This window comes from Ambystoma mexicanum, chromosome 2p, assembly GCF_040938575.1.
Source record: "Ambystoma mexicanum isolate Mex_15411 chromosome 2p, UKY_AmexF1_1, whole genome shotgun sequence".
NCBI classification, from domain to species: domain Eukaryota; kingdom Metazoa; phylum Chordata; class Amphibia; order Caudata; family Ambystomatidae; genus Ambystoma; species Ambystoma mexicanum.
This window is the reverse complement of record NC_090923.1, coordinates 88,373,712-88,400,539: the sequence shown is the minus strand read 5'-3', so window position 1 is coordinate 88,400,539 and position 26,828 is coordinate 88,373,712. Positions and strand designations below refer to the sequence as shown.

The window sequence follows — 26,828 nt, the reverse complement described above, 5'->3', positions numbered from 1 at the left end:
GCGGCCGAGGAGACATTACATAACCTAGACATTGTAATAAATTTTATCTAGAAAGCACCAAAACCGTTCAGAAAAGCAGACCAGCTTTTCATTACTTACGGGGGTCCTTCTCCTGGCAATATGCAGCTAAAGCTTCCATCACCAGATGGGATGTCTCCTGTATCTCTAAGGCTTTTGATATAAGAGGGCTTGCAGCTCCACAGAGACTTCGGGCTCATTCCACTAGAGCCAAGGCAGCATCCATAGCCTTCACCAGACATGTTCCCATCGTAGACATCTGTAAAGCGGCTACCTGAGCTACTCCGCTTGCTTTTTGCAAGCACTATGCTATGGGTACATTTTCTAGAAATTATGCAAAATTCATCCATGAGGTGCTCTGCAACGTGTTTACCTGAATTTCGTACATACCGTCTCCTTCATCCTTACTTATTCTAAGGCTTTTTAATATGGTCCTAACCAGTTGGGAAGGAGGGAGAGCCAGCCCGACAGAGAAATGAAAAATGAACTTCATGGGGATTCAGGTTATCTTAGTCCAGGCTCTCCCTCCTTCACAACACCCACCCAGCCCATCCCCTACAGTAAGAATATACTTAAATTCTACCGCCATCGGTGGAAACACAGGAACTCGGTGTGGAACGTTGGTGACGTAGGGGGTAAGGTATGGGCATGGCGCATGTAGGGACGCACACATGACATAGGCCTTACCCCTACAAAATTACTTAAAGTGACAGCTATCTTTTCCAGCAATCTTTTCCAGCCCGCCTGCGAATGCAAGCGTTCCCAACCAGTTGTGAAGGAGGGAGAGCCTGGACTAAGAGAACCTGAATCACCATGAAGGTAACTTTTCATCTCTCTTAAATGGGAATGTATGCCTTGGTTCCTTTATTGTGGTTTGGTTTTCTCACACCTTCTTGGCTGATGGTAATGCTGGTTATGAGTATTTTCCAGTGGTAACCTTAGTCCTCTCATAGCCTCCTGACTGTTGGTAATACTGGTTACAGGCTTACTCTTACGTTACGTCCCCTTTCCTCCATGCTGTATGGGCGTCCCTCGCAAGGACGGGAGACAGAGCCTTTTCCACCAGAAAAATCTTCTTCCCCTTCAAATTTAGAGGTGCGCGGCCCTGGGAGCATGCGCTCACCTGACTCCGACCACCGGCGCCACTCCCCAGTCTCCTTTTCCGCGTCGACAGTAACGGGCCGAATTCACCAGCGCTCCTGGATTTGGCTTTGGCCATGTAAAACCACGCGCTCTTCCCGGATATTCTTCTGTCTTTGTCTTTTTCTTTCCAATTAGGTACTTGGTCCTCTGATGCCACGCTCCTCCCTGGTGCATGTCGACTTCAGATGGGCTTCAGCAGGTGTCCAGCCTGCAAGGGGCTCTTCCCTACAGCCAACCCCCATGCCCATTGCCTCTGCTGCCTTGGCCCCAACCACGGCTGGGAAGGCTGTTCCGCGTGCAACGCACTTACTCCACGGGCACTGAAGAACAGTCTAGCTAGGTGGAGGGAGCTCTTCCAGAAGTCACCTCCGGAGGACCTAAAGGACTTTGTCAAACATCGCTTGAGGCCCATTACACCCCATAAAGGCGACTCCGTCCCAAAAAAACGCCTCCCACATTACAGGCGGCTCCACATCAGCCTCCTCAGCAGCCACAGGCTCTGGTATCCCCACCGCAGCCCACGGCTCCCAGCACCCCTCCACCAGCTCCGGAACCTCTGAGCACTCTGGTGGACAATGACGAGGAGGAGGCCGCCTCCGACACGCCCTCTTCAGCCCGGGACTTCCACAAACGCCTTGCAGGTTTGGCAGAATATTTGACAGATTGGGGCAGCAACTCTGTTGGCGGAGTTCCGGTCGCTCGTCGAGAGCCAGGCTGTGGAAGAAGTCCCAACCTCCCAGCAAGGCTTGGGCTTTTATTCCAGGATTTTCGCCATACAGAAAAAGGACCAGGCTGGTCTGAGAGTTGTGTTGGACCTTTCCACCCTCAACCACTCCCTTCCACTGCAAACATTCAACATGGTTATGCCAGCACTTATTGCAGAAACACTGGACAGGGGAGACTGGATGTGCTCCCTGGATCTGAAGAACACGTACCTACACGTCCCGATTTGGCAAGCGCACCGTTCCTTACTGCGGTTCAGGATCATGGGAAGCCATTTTCAATACAGAGTACTACCCTTTGGCCTCAACACAGCCCCCAGGGTGGTTACCAGGCTGATGAATGCAGTGGCAGCCCTCCTCAGGGCCCAGGGCCAGCATGTCTAACCATACCTGGACGACTGGCTCTTCCGGGCCACGTCTCCGGCAGGCGGTTCACCATACCTCTTCCGCACTGATGAATACACTCCACCACCTGGGGTACACTATCAATCTTAAGAAGTCTCAGCTGCAGCCCACAGAGACCCTTACCTTCCTGGGCCTCATCTGGGATTCAAGCTCAAAGAGAGCCTTTCCCTCTGAGGAGAAGATAGCAGCTTTCAAGAAAGCCACCTCTCACTTCCTCTCCAGGGCAGTGACCTCGGCCTGGTGGTACCAACATCTGTTGGGTATAATGGTGGCGGTCCTGTTGGCCGTACCCCACACAAGGCTCAAGATGAGAGATTACAGCTGCACTTTGCAGCCTCATGGAATCAGAAGAAAGGCTCCCAAGCTGAGCCAGTTGACATTCCTCCCTTTCTCCACCCAGACCTCATGTGGTGGTCCGCGGACTTCAACTTGCGGCAGGGCAAGCCCTTCCGGCAGCTGGTCCCTCAGGTCACCATTACTACGGACTCCTCCCTAGAGGTCTGGGGAGCCACTCTGGACAGCCACAGCATCCATGGTGTCTGGGCTCAGCAGGAGCAGGAGTCCCACATCAATTGGCTGTTATTGAAGGCAATATGGCTGGCTCTCGCGGCCTTTCTCCCTCTCATAGAAGGCAAGGCAGTTCTTATCCAGACTGACAACTCCACCAGCATGTGTACTAGGTCAACAAGCAGGGGGGTACCAGATCGCTCCACTGTGCAATCTGGCCATCAGCATGTGGGAGTGGGCACTGGAGAACAACATCTAACTCACCGCAGTCCACCTCCCATAGGAGTCCAACCTGGAGACGGACAGGCTCAGCAACTGGGGGCGGACAATTCCGAGTGGTAATTGAACGACCTGGTACTGAAGGAAGTCTTCCTCAGATCGGGGCATCCCCAAGTGGATCTGTTTCTCCAGCATGGAGTCTGGCATGGATTCACATGCTCATGAATATTCCCCATTGTTAGGCTGGGAATCCTCGGTAAAGAAAAAATAAGTTTCAGTTTTGTTTCTACTAGTAACCAATCACTGGTCTCTGGGTCATACTACCCCCAGCTAATGACTGCCCTCTACCTAAGCCCCTCCTCTGGCAGCCTTCTTCAGATTTTTACCGCACGTTCAAGTGTTGGGAGTCCTTGTGCTGTAGCTCTCGAGCTTTTACTGCGTTTCGCGAATTTTCAAAGAGATTTAATCTCATTTTTCGGTCAATCGAGCCTCAAGCTCCACCGTTTCTACTTCCGATCAACGGGGACCCGTTTCGGATTTTTCTACGCCCCTCTTTTCGTCGAGTTTCACTTCTCGGAGCCTTCCGTAAGATCTTGTAGGCCTACCCCGCATGGACATGGCCCAGGAAAAAGGAAACACGACGCCTGGACCCAAGCTCTTCAGGAGCTGCCCTGGATGTGGACTGCAGAATGTCTTCAAGGAGGAGGAACATTCTCGATGTCTCTCCTGCCTTCACGAAGACAAAATGCACGTGGAGAAGGACTGAGCATTTTGCAAGAACATGACCGAGCGGACGATGACGCATCATCGTACCCGCCTCACCAACTGGCTGGAGGGGAAGAGCCCAGCAGCGGGTGAGAAAAAGTAGTCCGAGCTGTCTTCTAAGACCTTTGAGGGCGCTCCGGCGACGGGGGCCCAACAAATGGCTAAGCACCGCAAGTCCGCGGGCACCGGGAGCGCCTAACGGTCAGGCTCCTCGGCTGCCAGGCAGGGCGCACTTTCACCGACGCCGTCAACCACGAGCCAACGCTCTGGCTCAGGGAAGAGGAAAGCAGAGGACCCGGGTAAGCCTCGGGAGAAGCCCCGGTCCATCCCGACAGGGACAGCCAACGGGGGAGCGAGGCAGTGACTCTCCAGAGGATTCCACTCCCCAACCGTCGCGCCCGTCGCAGCCGGTCCCTGGGCCACAAGACAACTCGGGAGGGATCTTGTTGGTGATCCAGGCCTTGTGTACGGAGAGAAGGACAAGGTTGCCCTTACCACCAACGGACGAACTCAGCGGAGCCTTGACCGTCAGAAAGCCCTCGCGGCGACGACCATTGAAGCGGCCAACGCCCTCGCGATTGTGGCCCGCTAGGACAGGGAGCTGTGGTTTAAGATCGCTCCCCTGCTGGACTTCCTCCCGGAAGACAAGGGGCAGAGGCCCTGGAGATCCTACAGGAGGGAGAGGTGGCGTCGGATCACGCCATAACGGTGGCCACGGACATTGCCGACACCGGCTTCTGCCAGATGGGCATGGCCACAGACATTGCCGACACCGGCTTCTGCCAGATGGGCAACAGCGTTTGCCTTTGCTGGCGCGGTTGGCTCAAGGCAACCGATTTCCGTCAATATGTGCAAACCAGGGTCCTGGACATGCCCTTCGACGGGAACAACCTGTTTGGCAAGGTAGTGGACGAGCCGCTGCAAGTCATCAAGGCCGACACGGAGCCGGCTCGTGCCTTAGGCGTTCTTCAGCAATGACGGCTGCCCTTTCGGAACTCTGGAGGCAAGGAAGGTGCCTCCAAAGGATTCGGCGGCAGCTCCTCGACGTACCGCCAAGCGGCCCGCTCCTCGTTGCAGGAGGTTTACAGAGGACGCGGCAAGCCAGGAGGATCTCGTCGCCAAGGAGGCCACGGCGGCAAGGCCGCCACCAAGCAGGATTGAACCGGCCGTAGCGTCGGGCCCCCACCTGAGCACTCCGGTGAGAGGCGGCTGGCGAACTTCGTCAGCGTGTGGGAGTCCATCTCCACCGACCGTTGGGTGCTGGATTCCCTGGCCCTCGGGCACACACTGGAATTTCTAAGAAAGTGTCCCCGTATTCCACCTGTGGCCAGAAAGGAAAACGACGTCCCGCAACTGCTACTGGAGGTACGAGCGATGTTAAAGAAGGGAGCCATCAAACTCGTCCCAAAGAGGCTCCGGGGCTCCGGAGTATATCCGCGTTACTTCCTCGTAAGGAAAAAGACCGGCAGTTGGCGTCCCATCCTGGACCTTCGTCGTCTAAACAAGTACATCAGCTCCCAGAAGTTCCGGATGGTCACCCTCCAGCATGTGCTAGGACAGCTGGAGGAAGGCGACTTCCTATCGTCGCTGGACTTGGAGGATGCCTACTTTCACATCCCCATCTTGAAAGGACATCGAAAGTTCCTGCGATTCGTGGTCCAAGGATGGCACTACCAGTTCAAGGCCCTTCCCTTCAGACTGAAGTCGGCGCCCAGGGTGTTCACCAAGTGCCTAGCTCCAGTGGCGGCGCGGCTGCGCCTACAGGGGATCCACGTCTACCCATACCTGGATGACTGGCTCATGGGGGCAGAGTCAAGAGAACTCGCTGTCGATCACACAAGGAAGACTGTCCAACTGCTCACGGATCTGGGATTCTCGATCAACTTTGCAAAATCCCACCTGGTACCGTCGCAAGTCACCCTGTTTCTGGGACCCAAGCTCGACACAGTGGCACAGCTAGCTTCTCCGTCGGAAGAAAAGACGAAGGCCATTCTAGGTAAGGTGCAATGGCTGTCGACCATGTACGTGGCCAAGGTGAGGTCTGTCAAGTCCCTGCTCGGCAGGATGTCCTCCTGCAGTTACCTTGTGCGCCTTTGCAGACTACGGAATGCGACCACTGCAGGTGTTCCTCGACGCTCATTGGATGCAAGCGACGGGCAACTTCGAAGACATGATCCCACTCAACAAGACCTTTCGACAAGCGATCCGGTGGTGGGGCACCCGCGTGTATCTGACAGCGGGTATGGACTTCCAGACCCCGGCCTATCATGAGACGGTGACGACGGACGCCTCCCTGGAGGGATGGGGGGCTCACTCCAGAGATCTCCACGCAAGAGGCCTTTGGCTACCAGAGGAGAGGTCACTACACATCAACGTCCTGGAGCTCCGAGCCGTGTTCTGGGCCCTAAGGTCGTTCCTTCCGTCTCTCAAGGGCAAGGTGGTGAGGATCTTCACCGACAATACCACGACGATGTTTTACATCCGGAAGCAGGGAGGCACCAGATCCCCAGCCCTATCCATGGAGGCCCAGGATCTGTGGCATTGAGCCGTTGCCCAAGGGATGTTTCTGTTACCCTTCCACCTGGCAGGAATAAAAAAAAACATTGCCACGAGTGGGAACTGCGGCAGGATCAAGTGGATTTCCTCTTCCGACGATGGGGCATTCCCCAGATCGACCTGTTCACGACTGCTCCAGCCGGGGAGCATGGGCGATGCCTTCTCATTCCCCTGCGATGGCCTGTTCCTTTATGCGTTCCCACCATTGCCGTTGCTGCTGCGACTCATCAACCAACTCAAACGGTACCGTTGCAGGATGATCCTCGTCACACCGGCGTGGCTGAGGCAGATCTGGTTCCTTGACCTTCTGGACATGTCAGCGTTCCCCCCTAGTCAAACTGCCGACGGACGCGGATCTCCTCATCAGAGAAGGAGGCGCCATCCTCCACCACGAACCGGCATCGCTGAACTTGCAGGCCTGGGCGGGCTCCTGCAGCGCTTGAGTTTGGAGGGTACGATATCCCGGCGGACTGCAAGGAGGTGCTTGCAAAGGCCAGGGCACCCTCGACTCTCAAGTGTTATGGACACAAATGGAAGAGGTTCTCCGTCTGGTGCCGTGCACAGAAGATTAACCCTCTGCGGATTACGGCCCCTCAAGTGCTGCCGTACCTACTGTCGCTGGCCAAGGCGGGGCTGGCGCACGCGTCCATCAAGATCCATCTAGCGGCGATTTCCCAGTACTCCAGGACCCCGGGGCGATCATCTCTGTGGTCCCATCGTCTGGTGAAGGAGTTTATGAAGGGACTGTTCCGGTCATTCCTGCCGGTGAAGGCTACGGTCCCGGCGTGGGAGCTCAACGTGGTGCTGTCCAGGCTCATGGGGCCGCCATTCGAGCCTCTGCATTCAGCACCGTTGAAATTCCTGTCGTGGAAGACTGCGTTTCTTGTGGCGATCACCTCCGCACGACGAGTGGGAGAGATCCAGGCCCTCTCCTGTAAACCTCCATACTTGACTTTTCACGATACAAGGGTGGTGCTGAGGGCGCACCCCTCTTTCATGGTCAAGGTGCCGTCGGACTTCCATCTCAACGAGCCCTTAGTGTTACCCGTTTTCTTCCCGTCACCTTCGTCGCCGGCTGAGTGGACTTTGCACTCGCTGGACGTGGCTAGTGCGATGAGGTTCTACGTGGACCGCACAAAGAGTTTTCGGATGACATCACAGCTGTTTGTGAACTTTGGACCTGTGAACCAAGGGAAGGCCCTCTCGAAGGCTTCCATTTCCAGATGGCTCTCCGGCTGCATCATGAACTGTCACCTGTTGGCAAACCGACCGTTGCCCGGCCGTCTGAGAGCCCACTCAACCAGAGCGATCGCTGCTACCACGGCGTTCCTGTCTGGTGTGCCCCTGCTCGCCATCTGCAGGGGTGCTACATGGAGGTTGGCACACACCTTCACGAGATTTTACTGCGTCGACCAGGATTCCAGGGAGGAGTCCAGAGTCGGCCAGGCAGTGCTGCGCAGCCTGTTCGCTTAAGGTGAGCCTGGTGAGGAGGTAAGAAATGCTTAATGTTGAGTTGTTGTTGTATTGCTTAATGTTGAGCCTTGCCACCTCCCGTGGTTGTGCATGTGTTTACTGCTATGTATTCTTAGATTCATGAGCATGTGCATCCATGCCAGACCCCATGCTGGATAAGGAACAAGTTACTTACCTGTAACTGTTGTTCTCCAGCATGGGTCTAGCATGGATTCACATGCGAACCCTCCCGCCTACCCCTATGCAGCTCTTCTCTTGGTCCTACTGCCACTTAAAGTGCTACCAAAGCTGAAGATGGCTGTCAGAGGAGGGGCTTAGGTAGAGGGCAGTCATTGGCTGGGGGTAGTATGACCCAGAGACCAGTGATTGGTTACTAGTAGAAAGACAGTTCAGAAACGAAACTAAAACTGATTTTTTCTTTACCGAGGATTCCCAGCCTGACAGGGAATATTCATGAGCATGTGAATCCATGCCAGACCCATGCTGGAGAACAACAGTTACAGGTAAGTAACTTGTTCCTTGCCTCCTGGGACAAAAGGAAATGCCAGCAGTTCGCCTCCATGCAGGGGCAGAGCTCCGGCTCCCTGGGCGACGCATTCCAGATACAGTGGAACGACATGCTGGCATACGCCTTCCCGCCCACACCCCTGTTCCACAGGGTGATCTGCCAGATCAAGGAAGCTCGTCACCTCAGCATCATTTTGATAGCTCCTTGGTGGCCGTGGAGACCGTGGTTCTCCGAGCTACTCAGCCTATCGGACAGACCACCCATTCACCTCCCACTGGGCCTGGCTCCTCTACCTGGCCCAGCAGGGGGGCAGGGAACTCCACCCCGCTCCTCACAAACTAGCCCTCGCAGCGTGTTACCTGAGCAGGTCACGTTGAAACACTTGAACCCCTCTCAAGATAACCTAGAGATCATCCAGGGCGCTAGAAGCAAGGCTACTAGGACCCAATATAGGAGTAAAGGGTCTAGATTCTGTCATTGGGCTGACTTAGGGGATCAACACTCTTACGTGTACCTTGGACGACGTGCTCTCCTTCTCGGCACAACTCGTCCACTCCGGCGTACATGTGGACATATGCCGCACCTATTTGACAGCAATAGATGCTTACAGGAATTCGTAAGAAGGCCTCCTCTCAGCTTCCAACCCAGTGGTCAGGCAACATCTGGCGGGCCTTCACAGACTCTACCCGCCTATAAAGAAACCACACCCTGCGTGGGACCTCAATGTTGTGTTGTGCGCCTTGGCGCATAAAACTTTCGAGCCAATGGCGTCCGCGGACATCAGGCTGGTCACCATAAAGACAGCTCTACTAGTGGCCATCACCACAGCTCGCAGAGTTAGCGAGATTCAGGCTCTGGTGGCATCAGAGCCCTACACCACTTTCACAAGGACAAGGTGGTCCTGCGAACGCACCCTGCGTTCCTACCCAAGGTGACCTCCTACTTCCATCTCAACGAGGAGATTGTCTTACCCACGCTCTTCTCCGAACCAAAGGATGAGCCTCAGAGGGTCTTGCACTGTCTGGACGTCAGACGTGCTCTGAAATACTACCTGGACAGGACCATGGACTTCCAGAAGTCGGATGCCCTGTTTGTCACTTTCGATGGGTCAAGCCCTGGTTATCAGGCTTCTAAGGCCTCCACAGCACAGTGGATGGTCGCGGCCATCAAGGAGGCTTATGCGGGGCAGTGCAAGCCGGTGCCAGCTAACTTGCATGCCCTTGCGGTCATAGCCAAGGCCACGCCATTGCATTCCAACGGCATGTGCCGTGGCAGGTCATCTGCAGGGCGGCTTCCTGGGCCAACCCTTCAGCTTTCTATAAGCACTGCTGTTTGGACGCTGCCTCTAGGTCAGATGCGGCTTTCGGGCAGACGGTTCTAAGAAACCTGTTTACTTGAGGCGGGTCTCTTCTCAACTCTGGGGTTACATTCAGTTGTAATCGCCCGTACAGTATGGAGGAAAGGGGACGGGACGTAAGAGTAATTAATAGTTACTCACCATAGTGACTAACGTACTCTTAGTCCATATTTCCCTTTCCTCCATACATCCCACCGTCCTCCCTCCTAATTATACTGGTGTCATTAAGGAATTCTGAATATTGTCGACGCGTCAATGGGGACTGAGGAGTGGCGCCTCTAAATTTAAAGGGGAAGAAGATTTTTCTGGTGAAAAAGTTTCCGTCTCCTGTCCCTTACGAGGGTTGCCCATACAGTATGGAGGAAAGGGGACTATGGACTATAAGAGTATGTTAGTCGCTACGGTGAGTAACTATTAATTTCTCAACTGGTAGTTTTCAAAGTCTTTTCACAACCTCTTTGCTGTGCATAATGCTGGTCATAAACTTTCCCCTCTGTTAGTCCCTTATTAGGGAACGTCCTTCTTTGCCACTTTGCTCGGTTTCTTTACTTATTTGATGCTCTGAAAATGATTCCTGCTTCGATTCAGTTATTGTTCGGTATTCACAATTGTTATATTGTAGCAAGTTTTTTGTATGGAGCACCCGGGGTTGGCGTTCACATTTGGCCAACTCACCGGTTCTCTGTGATGTCTCCTTCTCACTCTGCGGCTTCGCAGTGGACCTCCAGCATTCAGCATGCTCTCTTGCTCTCTGCGTGGAGGTCTCCTGGAGCAGTGGTAGCTCTGGTGATCTGCGGTTTTACCAGTCTGCCGTACGCTGCTTGGGGGAGTACTTCTCCTCTTCAGTTTGTCTTCTTCTTCATACACTGCTTCTTCTTCATACACTGCTTCCTGCTGCGAGTACTCTGCAATTCTGCTCGCCTTCACCCTTAATGAGGGCTTCTGCTAGCAGGCTTCTTTCTGTAGCTACTCCTGCACATCAGATAGTTTCAGCTTCCTCAGCTATGCTTCCCTCATGGCCTTCAATAGCTCCTTGGCATTCTGCCTCTGTGTCACCTTCATTCCACATCTGTGCTTCATCTTGGGATTCAAATATCCCACTCAAGTGTCTTTGCCTGCAGCAACTAGACCGCACCTTTGAATATACATTGTTCTGAGTCCTCATTGCCTCTAGGCCCTTCTTCCCTGTCCCAGTACTTCTAGCATTATGGGAGCTGAAGTCCATAGAAGATTGTGTGACATTAGTTCTATTTTACAGTAAGCCATTACTAGTTCAGGAATTATAGGGGAATCATGGGATAAGGAGTTTCCTAATGTCCCCGGGCCTGAGTCACCTCCCATGTGATCGTACCACAGGCTCATGATCAGGTACTGGCAGCCTTTCCCTGGCCACATGAGAGGAGGCCCATACTGGGGTTCCAGTATGGACCTCCATTGATGACCTCACATGGTTCATCACAACCCTTAAAATATCTTTGAGGTTAGCCTCTAAAGCACTTATTTCCTCCTGTAATGTGTGCTCTACATGCCTCATCTCCATCTTGTTTTGATCCCTCCGCTCTGAGTAATCCTCTAAACGTAGCCTTTACAGCCTTGCAAACTGTTTGAGTGGTCTCCCTATTGTCTTCCAATTAAAAGAAATTGAGAGATCTCTTCTTGTACAATCTCCATGTAAGCACTGTACTTCAATCGTGTGTTATTATAGAAACCATCTGGGTCTACCATTGTGCGAAGGTCCAGTCTCCAACTCCATAATGACCTTATCCTGGTCCGACCATGTTATAATATCCACTCTAGGTTTCTAAAAGTAATAGTGTCTGGTGTATGTTTGGTGTGATGCTGAGAAAAAGGTGTCCTCCCCCAGCTTCTGAGTGCTGTTCCCTTTATACATCACACCAGAAGTACCCATCCGTGCATTGTTCAAATTCAACACTGCCACTTTCCCGTCTTTTACTCTTTGATCTCTCCTGTCTTCCGGTGTAATTCCGGATCCCTGACCAAATGAGTTTACAGCGATCCTCGGACTTTCCACCCATTGTTTTACTCTTTGGAATGCTTGTTGAATAAAATGCGCCAAACGCACGTTCAGGTAATGTATGGTTATTAACGTGAGCATTTTGCCATCCAAGCAACCTTTTATCATTGAAAGCCTACCCTCCAAAGCTATTCTTACTTGGTATTCCCACTCTTCCTTTTTTCTTTTTTCCAAACCCCAGTACATCTGTCCTATTCCCCTACCATGCAATCAGTATTCCTCGCCTCGCTTGAAATACATTTCTTGAGCAAAGAGAATCACAGTCCCTTCTTAGTCACTCCCTAGCCAACAGAGAACGTTTGTATGGAGAATCAACCAACATCTCCCACCTAAATAAAATTAGCCTTATCAACTTGTTTAGTCAACATTTCACACCGTGATATTTGTAAGTCGCCCCCACAACAGAGGAACTCGCCACCCCTTGCACTTACTTCATCTCCTTATAACTTAGTCCGGAACCCCATGCCCATGTCTCTTTTTGCACTTCTCTGTGTTTGATTACAAGCCCCCTCTGTCGAAGCATTGCCCTCATATCATTCCTCCTCATCTGATTTTTGCAAAATCCGGTGGTTGTTACGCTTTTATTTGGGGACACAGTGTTCATTGTTTAGAATGTCCTTGCTCCCTTGACTTATTTCTTTAACCCTGGTTACGAGAATGCTCTGCAGAACTTTTCTTGCACTGTTTGTTGACCTTCAGAGTCTCCTTTGTGTTCTGTTTTAACCTGGAGGTCTTTAAGGATCTGAGAATTGAGATTTGTAACATTTATAGTGTTTTGGAATTCGAAAACCAATAAAAAAGGGAAACCCCATATATGTCGAACCCCTTCAATTGTCAGCCATCCAGTAAGGGGTTTGCACAATCTTGGCCTTTGGTTTTGTTCAGGATTTCTGCTTTGTCTTTGAACTAATGATACTTAGCCATTACCAATCTCGAACAGTTTGGTGTGCCTCTTCTCTGAATTTGGTCGGGCCATATTTCTCTGGCACCGTCTTCGAGTAGAGCACCTATGATGCACTTCACTTTCCTCTCTAGGATCTGTGATGTTTCCCCTTCATCTGTGTAATGCATCAGAGGCGCACGTTGTTTCTGCATTCTCTGTTTTCAGTATCTGTTTCTGCATTCTTTGTTTTCAGTATCATACACCTTGAGGCACACAGATGTCTTTCATCTTTCTCCAATGTCTTCGTTTTCATCTCCAGCTTCAATTCAAGGACATGGTTGAAAGCTGGTTATTTTCCAGGGTGTCAACCCTATTTTCAATGATGTCCTTTTTCTGCCATACATCCGAAGGTCTGACATCAGAGCTTTATTTCAGCCAGAATTGTATGTACATCTGTTTTGATGCCTGCCATTTCTCCCTTAGACACAGAAGCTTGTGCTGCCCCATAAGTACTTTGCAAGCCTCCTCGCCGTCCACTAAGGTCTGCAGAAGACCCTGCAATTCACTCAACTTCGATGAGCCCTTCACCAATCTGAGATCTTTCTAAATTCTTAAGTTCAGAGGAATGTAGGGAGAGTCATGTTATGGATCAGTGGTATTCTTTACTACTACTTCCCACTGCCCCCTTGTATCTAAAACCTTAAGTGTTCTTTGTGAGCTGTATTTTTTTCTGTTTCTATCCTCTGTACTCGCATCGACTGGTCTTTACTATGGTAGGATTTTGTCATCTGCATTGGAGGGATTCTCTCACAAACTCCAATATATATGTTGTGCTTTAATCTGGTTTGAGGAGTCCCTTCAAAACCGCATGTTATCCTCCTGGTGTGGACAGCCACCTTATCCCCACTAGGTGTGCTTCTGGGAGTCACTGTCCCTACCTCCAATCCTTGCGCATTTATCTGCTATGAAGACTTCCACAGCCCGTTTTCAGCACCGCACTCACTCTGGCAAGGCCTCTTCTTTAAATATTGCCTTGCTTGATGCTATTAGGCTTGAGGCCACTCCCAGTCTCTACTGTTGGCCCCACCAGATACCTCCTCTCCTGTCCCATGCATCACATTCCTTCTAATGTGCTGATGCCACAACCGGGCCGCTCTCACTAGTGCACAGCATTGTCCTTCACAACATTAAAAACATGCAATTAACGCAAAAGAGAAGTCTATGACGAGATCTGCATTTGCATCTTCCCACGATGCCATTGTTCTTTTTAGTATCACCAGTGAAGCCACGGAAATGATCTGGTTGTTCACTTAACTGCCAGTAAACATAGAGTATTTACAGCTAAGTAAATCTTCGTTTATGGTCTAGCAGAAGCAAAGTGATGAGAAGAAGCTCAACTTCTAAGAATGATTAATTTAAGGTAGTGGTTAGTCTTGAAAATCATCTGTTACATGCTTCATACTAACTTGCTTCTATGTTGTTTTTTCAGGTTGGGTAGGAGAATTGGATGAATATTCCCTGCATGGCGGGTGCCTGGTCACACAAGGCACCAAGTGGATTGCTAACAACTGGATTAACGTGGACCCCAACAAGTTGCGCCAGATTCGTTTCCAACAGGAGATGGCTCACTACGCCAAAAAGGAAAACGACGCTCAGTCAGAGTGGACAATCGACAAATCCTACAAAGACGTGCACTTGGATTTATAGGTCGTTTTCTCCCAATGACACTTTGAACACAGTGAGGCAATCACTCCTCATTAAGTTCCTCACCCCTTCCCACCTCATTCACCGACCGTGATTGTAAGAAGTTATGTCGCTTTGCGACACTGCAGACCACAGTGGGAAATGCAAATGGTAAACTCATTTACTTGATGTTGGCTGCAAATATCTCTAACATGATCAGTGTCACTTTCTGAAAAGCAGAAAGCTTGGGTTGGACACGTGTTGTCCAGAGTTTTGCTATAGGATTTTATAAGATAGTGACCATATGTGTGTTTGTTAATTGCTCAGCACAAATGAATGATAACACCTTTGAATTTGCAAGCTATTTACCTGGACATTCTGTTATTCAGTGAATAGTAGGTAAACTGAATCCTGGCCTGAAAGATATTTTAACAGCAACAAAGTTGTTAAAAAGGGATAGTGGCAGGTAATGCAGAGAACCCTGGAAGTCCAAGAGTCAGTTTCAAACTGACTTTGGGTGATTGGAGACAACCACGTCTTAAGAAGGGACCTGCTCTTTGTTTTTTACCATCACTCAAAATATGTTATAAACTCTATAAAATATCAGTACCGGGTTACTGTAGTGCACCACAGACACAAGACATCAAATGTGGATTTTCCCTTCCCACTGGTTGAGAGCCTAGGGAAAGTGCCCTATGCATTTCTCACTTCTTTCTAGAGACCTATGCAGAACACAGCATGGCTGTTCATTTAACACCACCATTGCCACTTTATAAATCCATAAGATTATTTATGAAGAACCTTTCCACTGTCACAGGTTCACGAAATAATAGGTGCCTCCTTAGCCCCCATTAAGCATGTGATGTTGCTTCGCTAACACCAGCAGAACTCTCAGCAAACTAGAGAGTTTGGGACTCGCGGTAGGTGAATTCAACAGGGATCCATCACTACTCATGGAATTCAAGATCAATTAATTTGCGTCAATCAACAGCTGGTATATCAAACTGATCCAAAATATTTTTTCCAGAAAATATGACATTTATATTGTGCGACATGTGATACACCCATCATACTGATCAGATTCTCGCGAACATTATAACTCTGCTCCTATACACTTGGCATAAGACAATGGTAACAATGGCTAATATGGACCCTATAACTGCACTGAAATTGATTAAAAAAAAAGCACGTTCATATTTCAAATTCTCGTAATATCTCCAAAAAGAGCAGTTGTCTTTTTGCTAGTCAACTGTTAACCACATACAAGCAGATTTCTATAAGACTATGTGTACAAAGCCACACCTGGTGGCAATAATTTGATAACTCACCTACCTTGTACCTGAAAAAAGCCAGTGGGGGGGCGCGGGGTTCGCAGACACACACACACCCACATACACATTTATTGCTACAAATTTCCGAAAACCCTGACAACTACGGTTTTGATGCTTTTTGAGTAGCTTAGGTTCAGTCATCGGGTTGACGTTCGGGTCGACTCGAAGATACCTTGGCGTTCTCCAGAAACAGGCCTTTCTTTGCACCACCAATGGAGTCATCGATCAGCCTCTCTGGAGGCTGACAGATTTCAAATCATTCACTCATTGCCATGAACTTGATGTTGTGGACTGCTAATCTGGTTCAAGAATGATTAGCAATAGGATAAGTTAAGCATGCATCATTTGGGATACATTTGGCACAGGAATATGTAGTTAACACATATCTACAGTTGAATTCTTTAGCTTGTAATGAATAAGTGGAATGATTTTTTTCAGCTTTTACATAGGCCATAAAAGGTGGATCATCTCTGATTCGAACTGCAGTGTGCCATGCTTTGGCCATACGTAAGTGAATTAGTATAAGGAATTGAAGTGTGCCCAGTGGGCCCTCCAGCTCCCTCCGTTAAGAACTACTCTAAACCTGAGTCTTGTATTGTTACCATTAAAAGATGCTGTTCCCTCTGTTACCTCAATTGAAACTAAAGAAATGCATCCCTATGAGGGTCATGTTCCTTATGGCGAAGCAAAATCATGTGTAAAATGCATGCTTAAAACTATTACGCATGCTTTTTACACCACGCTAGATTTACATTAATTGGTATAGAAGAGAGGAGGTACGGAGCGGAATTGCTATTACCTCCATCCCCATTCTCTCTGCCATACAAATGCGCCAACATTTATGCCAGCATGACATTTTTATTCTGGCACAAATGCTTTTGATTTCTTTGGAATCCGCCTGCTTTTTAAACCAGCGAAAAGCAGACTGTTTCCATATTAATCTATTGTAAACTCTGCATGGTCATACATAAATGGCTGCCAGCATTTACCGAACTTGCACTATAAAGTGTAAAAACAAAGGTGTGCAGGCGATACGTTGGCACGTCGTAGTGCAATTGACTAAAACTGCATGGAGTGGACCAAGCAATATGCATTTGTTTGTGTGTAAGTGCAAATGGAAGAGGTCCTCTCTGTGCAATGTACACTTTTAGTTAAAAGGATCTCCTGTATTTACTGACTTCCTTTGTGATGCCTCAAAGGAAAACGCCATACATGTTCTAAACAAACATGTCATATATTCTGTTCTCTGGAAGGAGCCTTACTCAAAGAATGACTTATCGCAGCAGGATGCCCCAGAAGAATGTTTCAAAAGACTCTAAGGCGTATGTACGTACCACCCAGGATTACAGTCTCCCAACATGAGATTTGTCATGTCCCAATTACTGGCCTTGCCTCCATTTTAAGTTTCTTAATGCAGGGGATTCAACCACCACACAAGCCCAGAGCAGATTGTGGTGAGCGCCTGGATTCATGATAAGAAGTAGCCTTACGCAGGAAGTAAATTGTTCTTTTCTTCCATGAGGTTCCTTCCATGGAGCCACAGTCAATGAATAGGAAGCAAAGCAAAACACATCTGGAGAGGAGGAGCTTTGGCACGTGTCCTGGCTCAGGGATGTGGCCTCCTAGATTGGCCATCGGGTGCGTCAGCCCTAAACTTTTGGTAGGAGAAATGTGTCAGGAATGGACCTCCATGATATAAACTCAGACCGAGAATTTGTGACCAATCCCAATATTTCCCCAATGAATTACAGTCTCAGGCAGCCAGACTTCCTGTAGTCTTATGGACTTATTAGAACTGTGCTGTGTTGGCCCCAGGGATCAGACCTAGTGGCACCACTGATTATCCCTCAGAAATCTCTCTGATTTTGGGAGTGGGGCTAACAGGATGAACAACGCATGTTTACAGCCCCACCGCTATGCTTCTGGGTCTAAAATATCGTTATGTTGAGCGCATGCACACTTCTCAAGGTTATCTTCGGTACCAGATAAGCTTGAAAGCACTGGTCACAAATTCTCAAAAGGCAGGCGAAACTTGCACACACATTGAGAAATAAAAGACCAGAAGGGGCAAGCCAGTGAAACAGTTTAAACTGAGAACTCTTTTTTTCAGACTCTAAGGAGCTCAAATAAGACAAAATGTTGCAAGAATCTGAACTGCCGTGGAAGTCAAAAAAAGCCATGGAGCAGTCAGTTGTTCGTACTGTCATTGTACTACTGGAGTCGATATGTAGCAGCTAGTAGTTGAAAGAGAGGGCTTCAGCTTGATGGGAGGGTGAGATACCTGTGCCCATGACTGCCTGGTTAACTTTGCAATCAATTGGGCCTGCTGAAAGAAGTAATTCTTAGAGTGATACACCAATGCAGAGAAGGATCTACGTGATTCGACCGCAGCTGATATTGCCGCGGTCGGAACGTTCGCATGAGAAAGGTGCGAACTACCAAAAGTTTGCACCTTTCTCATGCGAACACACGTACATACTACGGGGGCTGTAGGGGTTTCCCACGCAACCCCCGCTCACTATACTGTGCAGTATAGTCAGCAGGGTGTTGCAGGGGACACCCCCGCAGCCCCTGCAGTCATCTTTTTTTTTTTTTTTTTTTTACTTACCTGCAATGCTACCACCAAAGGTTCGAACTTTTAGTGTTCAAACTTTTGGTGGTAGCATTTTTAGAACTTTTGGTCCTTGCAGAACTTTGTCAAAGGGTACAATCCTGCAGAGAACCTCCTGAGGAAAGAAATACTCACTTCAAAGTAAAACCAAAAAACATCCTGGAAGAATACCACCAAATTTGGGACAATATCAAAGGCTGAATAATGGGGAAAGGCAGGATGAAAAAAGGATAAATAAGCAAAGGTAGGGTGGAAGAAGAGAAACGCCTAAATGTTACTTCTCCACAAGAAATGAAGTTGTATGCAAGTCTGTAAATTATTCTCAGGGCTGAAATACATTTCTGAAAGGTTCCTGTTTACGGTTCTGATGGACACTTTTGTGCAATAATAGAAGAAATGTATTTATTAAGAAAATACTATTTGTTTTAGGAAACTTTACAGATTACATATTTCTATCTGCAACTTGTATGTATGTATTGTGTGACTTTCTGAGCCACTTTAAAAGAAGAAAATACAGAGAGCATCTGAGAGTGATTCCCTGATGCTGGATGACATGCACATCTATAGGGAATTAAAAGGGACTTCTCTTATGTTCTATTGATACTTCGATAAGCGAACTCTTGTGTTTATACATTTTACAAAAGTATGTGTGTTAAATGTACTTTGATGATGTAACCCATATTACATGTCTTGTGTTAAAGTCCACTATTTAACTACATAGAGGAATACACACCAAAGAAATGTAGATTTGTAGTGAATACATCACTCCAAAATGACAGAGACAATATTTTTATTGCACGAAATATATTAAATGAGGATAGTCGTCTTTGATTTAGTTCTTCTTACTTAGTGACAAGAAATAAGTGCAAATCTTCTTGGATTGATGGATTCTATGTGTCTCTAGCCTGTGTGGAAAATGTTAGTGGTTTAGTGGACGGGCCTGTTCTTATTTGCTTGTGATGTTTACTTGGAGTTTTAAGACAAATATGTTTAGGTGGTGAAAAGAACACTCATGTTTATGATGAAAATGTTGTTTATCTTTGTTAAATGAACCAAAAGTTTAAAGACACAAATGTTAATAAAGTTCTGTATTAGGGCTTCACAACACTTTGCTTTAGAAACAGGTGCATGTGGAAGGTCATTTAGACCTGAGTTACAGACCTTTTATTTCCTTGCCTGCGTTGGGGCCTTTGTCACACTTCATGGGCGGGTTTTGCGCTGACCAGTAAACAACACGAAGGACACCACTTCTGAGTGGAAGGATGTGCCAGCAGTCCGACTCATGCTATGCATAATCATTTTGATAAAAGCTGTAAGTATATAATAGAATTCCGAGCGGACCGGGAAGAACATTGTAATTTCCGTGCATGGAAGACGGCATGTAGGCTCATATGTAAATCCGATGAGAACGGAGCTGGTCTTGTATTTCTGATGGATGTGGATGGCGGAGGCTGGATTTAGTAATATGCTCATTAAGCGGAATGCATTTAATTACTAACCATCAATTACAAACTTTGTTCTGAAAATCTACTTATGCAAAAGTGAAAGCCGAATGCGCTCAAAGTACACAGGCTCATTGTGACTCTGTGATATCTTGCCCCAGGTTTCAAAGTCAACAAAAAGGCTCTGAAAGAGCTCAGTATGGAAGATGCATACTTTTTGGATGTACTTAATATAGCCACGCACCCCTCCCGTGCAGATCTACATATCCGCAGGCTTGGGGACCCCTCCTCAAAAAAAAGCAGAGCATGATTTTATTTAGAAGAAACACCCATCATTCTGGTTTCCTGGAATGCAGGCATTGTTTCAAAAAGCCATTATGCATATATCATGAGCAATGCGTCCGGTTTTTCAACTCATCCAGGAAACAGTCATTCTTTCGGAAAGCTATGAGGCACATATCTTAAGCATTCCATCCTGTTTATGCTCTCATTCCCTGGAATGCAGCCATTCTTTCGGAAATCTATGAGGCACATATCTTAAGCATTCTATCCTGTTTATCGCTCTCATTCCCAGGAATGCAGCCATTCTTTCGGAAAGCTGTGAGGCACATATCTTAAGCATTCCATCCGGTTTATGCCTCTCATTCCCTGACATGCAGTCATCCTTTCGGAAAGCACTGAGCCACATATCGTGTGCATTACATCCTGTTTATCGCTCTCATTCCCTGGGATGCAGTCATCTTTTCGGAAGACTATGAGGCACAAATCCGCTCTCAATCTGTTGGATGTAGTCATCCTTTCAGAAAGCTCGAAGGCACATATCATATGCATTGCATCCTGTTTATCGCTCTCATTCCCTGGGATGCTGTCATCCTTTCGGAAAGCTCTGAGGCACATATCGTATGCATTGCATCCTGTTTATCGCTCTCATTCCCTGGGATGCTGTCATCCTTTCGGAAAGCTATGATGCATATCGTAAGCATTGCATCCTGTTTATCGCTCTCATTCCCAGGGATGCATTCATCCTTTCAGAAAAGCTCTGAGGCACATATCGTATGCATTGCATCCTGTTTATCGCTCTCATTCCCAGGGATGCATTCATCCTTTCAGAAAAGCTCTGAGGCACATATCGTATGCATTGCATCCTGTTTATCGCTCTCTTTCCTTGGGATGCTGTCATCCTTTCGGAAAGCTATGATGCACATATCGTAAGCATTGCATCCTGTTTATCGCTCTCATTCCCAGGGATGCAATCATCCTTTCAGAAAAACTATGTGGCACATATCGTAAGCATTGCATCCTGTTTATCAACTCTCAGGGGATGCAGTCATTGTTTTGTAAGGTTATGAGGTACATATCGAGAGCATTACATCCTATTTATCACTTACATTTCCTGGAATGAAGTCATCCTTTCGGAAAAGCTCTGAGGCACATATTGTAAGAATTGCATCATGTTTTTCGCTCCCATTCCCTGCGATGCAATCATCCTTTCGGAAAAAACTATGAGGCACATATCGTAAACATTGCATTCAGTTTATCGCTTTCATTCCTTGGGATGCAGTCATTCTTTCGAAAAAGCTATTAGGTAAATATCATAAGCAAAGCATCACGTTTGTCAATCTCATTCCAGTGGATGCAGTCAGTGTTTTGGAAAGTTATGCTGTATGTATCTTAAGCAATGCACTTCAGTTTTGAAGGGTTATGAGGGGCATATTATAAGCAATGCATCCCTTTTATCGATCTCATTTCCTGGGATGCCATCATCTTTTTGGAAAGCTATGAAAAACGTATTGAGAGGCAGAGTGCCCCGTACATCGATCTCATCCACTGGGATGCAGTCACTGTTTTGGAAGGTTACATCGTATGCACTGCATCCCATTTATCGCTCTCAATTCCTGGGATGCAGTCATCATTTTCTTTTAAAGCTATAACGTACGTGTCGCGAAGCAAAGCACAGGAGGCGATCGTTGTTTGGGGAAAGTTGTGAGGTACATACCATAAGCAAAGCACCCTTTTTTATTAATCTCAGTCACGGATGTATTCATTGGTTCAGAAAGCTATGAAGTATATAGCAAAAACAGCACACTCAGTTTATCGATGGCATTCACTGGGATGTAGTTATTGTTTCTGAAAGCGTCGATGTACATATCACAAACAATACACCACATTAATCGATCTTATTTCCTGGGATGAACTCATCATTTAAGAAAGCTATGAGGTACTTATTTTACCCCACTCTTTGGGATGCAGTTGTTCCTTTATAAAATTTAGTTACATCAAATTCCATCCAAACGGTTTGCCCTCCATCATTAGACATTCTCTTACCCTTTGCAGAACATCCTATTAAAAGGGCCATATTTGGAATTGTTCTCTTGCCACTTTTTGTTGGTATGCGTATTCCGTGTTATTTTTAAAGAAGTGTGACATGCCTGCACTGAATAGTGATAAGATGACTGAAAGCCACCTGGGTTTATTCTACCCCCTTCGCCCCCATCCTTATGTGCTGGAGTGAAATCATGAGCCCTAAATTTGAAAGGGTTCCTCCTATTGTGCGCCTTTTGTGGGAGAATCATTTTGAATATATGTTGAGGTCTCCCCATACAATGTTGATATACAATGCATGCACACATTGGCATTGCCTCATTTCGTCTTGTGTTCCTTGATTGTTTACATACACGTTTGAATACATTGCACTGAATAACTTTATATTTATGGGTTCCTATTTATTGTGTGAATGTTCACAAAAACCATTTATCATCATAATAAAATGTCTTAAAAAAGATTTCTGGTTTTGGGTCATGTTTTTAAAAGTGATTGCAAATTGCAGGTATAGTTCTATGATTCGACACTTACTAATGCGCCAGAACCCTTCGGAATATGTTTTATCATTTGTTCATCATATTTCATTTACGAATCAAATGTTAATCATCACAAAAATGTGTTTATTAAAACGATATTATTACAATTCCGGACATGAATCTTCTGTACATCCTAAATGTTGTTTGTTACAACAATACTTGTACAATTCCCGCCTACACATGTTTCGACCTTCAACATCAGGTCTTCCTCCGGGCTACTGTATCAATAACAAACAACCTCAATCCTCATACAAAGAATTATTTTGAATGACATTCATCAACAATAATTTATTGGTACAAACCAAATGCCAAGTCACCGACAATTCACAAAGCAATTGGGGAAGGGAAAATGAAATTTTGTATAAGAAACCAAGAATAATCATCACATTCAATGAGCCTAATTGACAATTCCAACATATCAGTATTCTCATATGCGATTGCATATGCAGTTTAAGGTGATCCATTTTAAATCAATAAATTCATATGTCAGTCTCATTATTAGCATTACACTTTTCTATTAATGCACCGGTGGAGCTTTGATTCCATCACCATTAATCAATTGGGTGGTGCATATGTTTACTACAAGTGTATCAATTCCTCTACTTGGTAATTTCTCCAATTCACCATCTGTGATTAATATTACTGAATCGTACCTTTCTCAAATCCTTACCTATTCTATCTTTCGGAATTCACCTATTCCAAATTAGCAAATTATTATAGTTGTAACAATAACCTTTTATCCAACCGCATGCAACGATAACATCTTAATATCACTTTACTTACTTATAAACTCTGCGCCAGCATGCTACTTGTTCTAGCTCCTATTTATCAGAGTAGTCTCTCCGTTCATCAATACCTACAATCACCAATTAGCATTCATTATCTCACAGCAAGCACACTAACAATCCACGTTTTCAAAATGGATTCATCAGTGAAAATTATTTTAATAAAGTCAAACACCTCCTTTACGATTGCAGCATCAATAATGCGTGATTACACTTGTTCGCCCGCTCTTAGCAGTGAAAATACAGCAATCCGCATGGCACAATGTCACCATCTTGGAATTCTAACCTTAATGTAATACCAATGACGTCAGACGTTGGTGTCCTATGTCAGAGGCATCTCGCGTAATTATTTGCCTTCGTCTGGGTCTTCAACAATGTCCTTACATTCTAAAATAGAAAATAAAATTCCCATAACGCTAAACTGTCGCATCCTGTATTGTATCAATCTTTCGAATTACTTAATTATCTAGCCTTACAATAGATCCCAAGGCGCCAGACATTGCCGTGCTACGTCATAACATTTCTCTCATCATTGTTGGCATTTATAACATTATAAACAATGCACAAATGATGTTCCAAAACTTCAGTCGAAATTTATTCCAACAAACTGTTCTGTTCATAATCCACGGTGTCACTGACCATTTACCCGCTCCTCAACTCACCAGTAACCATTAAAACATTACACACAATCGGTTATTGCCCTAATGTTGAAATCCCACAACTTCATCACTAATTATACTCCTTTTGTTTGATTAAATCCAGGCCAGTGCATGCTCACCAGCCCCGCACACGGCAAGGCAAACAGGCCAGAGCAGGACCAACACCAAACAAGGACCAACCCAACAAAACTGATAGAAAGATCACTTTACCAGGAAATACTAGGACTTAAACAGTATATACTTCGACACTGTCAGTACCTGACCTATAAGAAAAAGGAATGACACAAGGACCACTGGATGTTCTTGAATCTGCCATTCTCTAGAACAAAACAAATCACTTCAACCATTTAACCTAAGAACCCTCCTGACGAACCAGACCACATAATCTGGAGAAAGATGTGTCGAGAGAGTAAACAAAGATGGGACCAATCTAGAACTTTAACTAAATCCAACAACCATAAACATGTAACAAAGATACAAAAAAGGCACTTTAAGCTGTCACACTTTACACAGTGGAATCAGGAACAACAAATTGTATTGATATTTTCTGAAAACTTGCAATAATAACTTTATTTCTCTTGAATCATGTGGATCTAGCTTTGAAGAAAATCAGTTAATTTAATGAGATGCTAATTTTTCTGTTGAAATATATTGTAAGTGAAAGTAAAGAGCCTCTAACTTTGCTGGACAAACTACAAATTGTTTAATTACAATATTTGCAAACATCAAAATGGCTCCACCTTTGAATATTTTTCTTCATAATTAAGGGCGCGGATCACCATTTGGTGTCACTTGATGTTTTGACATAATAGCTAAACACTGGGCAGCCTCAGTGTCAACACCATAGACCGCAGCCCCTAACAACCTATAAACAAATTTGAACTACAAATCAAGCAAACTCGCCAAACGTTGCCCTTTAGGCTGTGAAAATTGAACAATCCATGCAAAACAAATGTTCTAAATGATTAACCTTCTCATTCCTCTCTTACCTGCACTTATCAGACTCCCATTGTCTGCACTTTAACCTCGCACTTGCCATCTTGCTGGCTGCACTACCAGTTGTTTTTGTTTTATCCCTTGCTCAGCACTTTCCACTCCTCCCCTCTCCCTTGCACTTTCCCCCATCCCTATCCCCTGCACTTGCGCATTCTCAATGTCATTGGCCTAGTAAGCTCTTTGTTTTGTCCTCCCTTGTTCCCCTCTCTTGCCTCGTTGCGCTCTGAAACACTTGTGTATGAACGCGATACAAATAAAATATATCATATCATATCATATAGCCATGCAGCACCCAATTTCACTGGCGATGAAACAAATACTTCAACTAATGCATTCTCACACAATTAATTCCTAACTTTGAATTGTAAGCATTAGAAATAATAATGCTACATCTTTATGCTCGGCTCATTAGTTATTACACATTTAGTATTCAACACCATATTATGATGTGTTAATTTGGATCAAAGTCAACACTACCCGCTTCAGTTTATCTCAGAAAATGACCCATTTCATGATCAGTGTTGAAAACCCTCAAAATTGTTCTATATTTGCAAATCATTTTTGCTTCTAGTCTCCTTAGTGTCTTTTCTCTGTTCCCCCCTCTTGGGGCTCTACTTATTCCAGCTTTGTCCTCTACGCGATGAAACTCTTGTCAATGTGCTACTAGTGGTAATCTCTTTTTCTTAACACATTCATGTGTTCCCTAATTTTTACACGAAGCTCTTGTATTTCCGATATAGACTAGTTTTCACACACAAATGATTCCATATACAACATATTTTGTCTTACAGTTAATGAAATCAGTAATGTTCAATTCTTCATTAATGTTAATCCTCAAACTTTGACATTCATTAGTATAAACACACATGCTGCAATTCCCACATTTGTGGAAACCAAACAACTCTTGGTGTAACCATGTTTTGTTAATCTGAATTGGTTTTAAGAAAGATGGACACAATTGTCATGCTGCGCCCGTGGACGTGTTGGCAAAGGTGGAAGTACCTGTAACATGGTGTCCTGGGTTCACATCCTTATGCTCTAGTGTTCTTCCAAGATGGCTGCCGCCACCTTAACTGTGGGCGGATACCGGTCTTCTGTGCGTTGTATCCGTTTTCCTGGGTTTACGCTGCCAGACCTCTGTGCTAAGTAGTCTAGTGATCACATTTTCTCTGTCTATCTCCTTGTTTTCCTTGCCTTTGCCGACTTTGTTTCCTATGTTTTCACCGTGGGTGAGCTTTCCTATAATTATTCTGAGTTCATGCTCTCTACTGGTGTTTGGGTAAGTCTTATTCACCTACCTACTCTTTTGCCGCTCTGTTATACGCGGTTGCAGCTCTGCCCTGTTTTAGTAGTCTCTCTCTTCACCAACTGCCTTGCTTCCACTGTTCAATTTTGGACTCCCTTTCCCTTGTATCTCCGGATCTCCGGAATTCTATTCTGCACCATCTGCTGAACATTGCAGTACATTTCTGTGATTCTGCAAGAAGATCAACAACCTTGAAACCAAATCTTCTAGCTCTTCGCATAACTACTACATTACCAGGACTTTACATCCTTACCTGGAGAAGACTATCTTGCCATACGGAAGCTGCATTCTTGATTCTTAACATCTCAGGGTTTTTTGTGCCAAGGAGGCTTTTTCCCTGATTTTTGGGGGCTTGCTCCTCGGGGTCCCCCTAGCCTTGGGTTTATCGCCAGGCCAAGGTGGTGTCTGAAGGAGTTCGCCCCTACCTTCATCACAAGAAGGAAAAGGAGGCCAAGGAATCAAGGAAACCACGCAAGAAGAAGGAGTCTGAGACCCCAGAGAGCTCAAATGAAGACACAGGTGTGGAGGAGGACCGGGAGGGGGACCAGGGGCTTGACAACAATGCA

General features: G+C 46.4%; 1 protein-coding gene across 2 annotated transcripts in view; it reads left to right on the top strand.

The window, feature by feature from the left end:
• The window catches only part of P4HTM (prolyl 4-hydroxylase, transmembrane), a 971,989-nt gene that overhangs the window by 899,198 nt on the left and 45,963 nt on the right, over positions 1-26,828 (top strand). Inside the window, exon 9 of one of the 2 annotated variants that reach the window (XM_069643317.1) lies at positions 14,081-18,174. The exons of the other annotated variant lie outside the window; for it this stretch is intronic. Within the exon in view, the coding sequence (XP_069499418.1) occupies positions 14,081-14,298 (218 nt within the window). The 3' untranslated portion in view covers positions 14,299-18,174. Of the gene's footprint in view, positions 1-14,080; positions 18,175-26,828 lie in introns of those variants that run through there. 2 annotated transcript variants of the gene reach the window in all.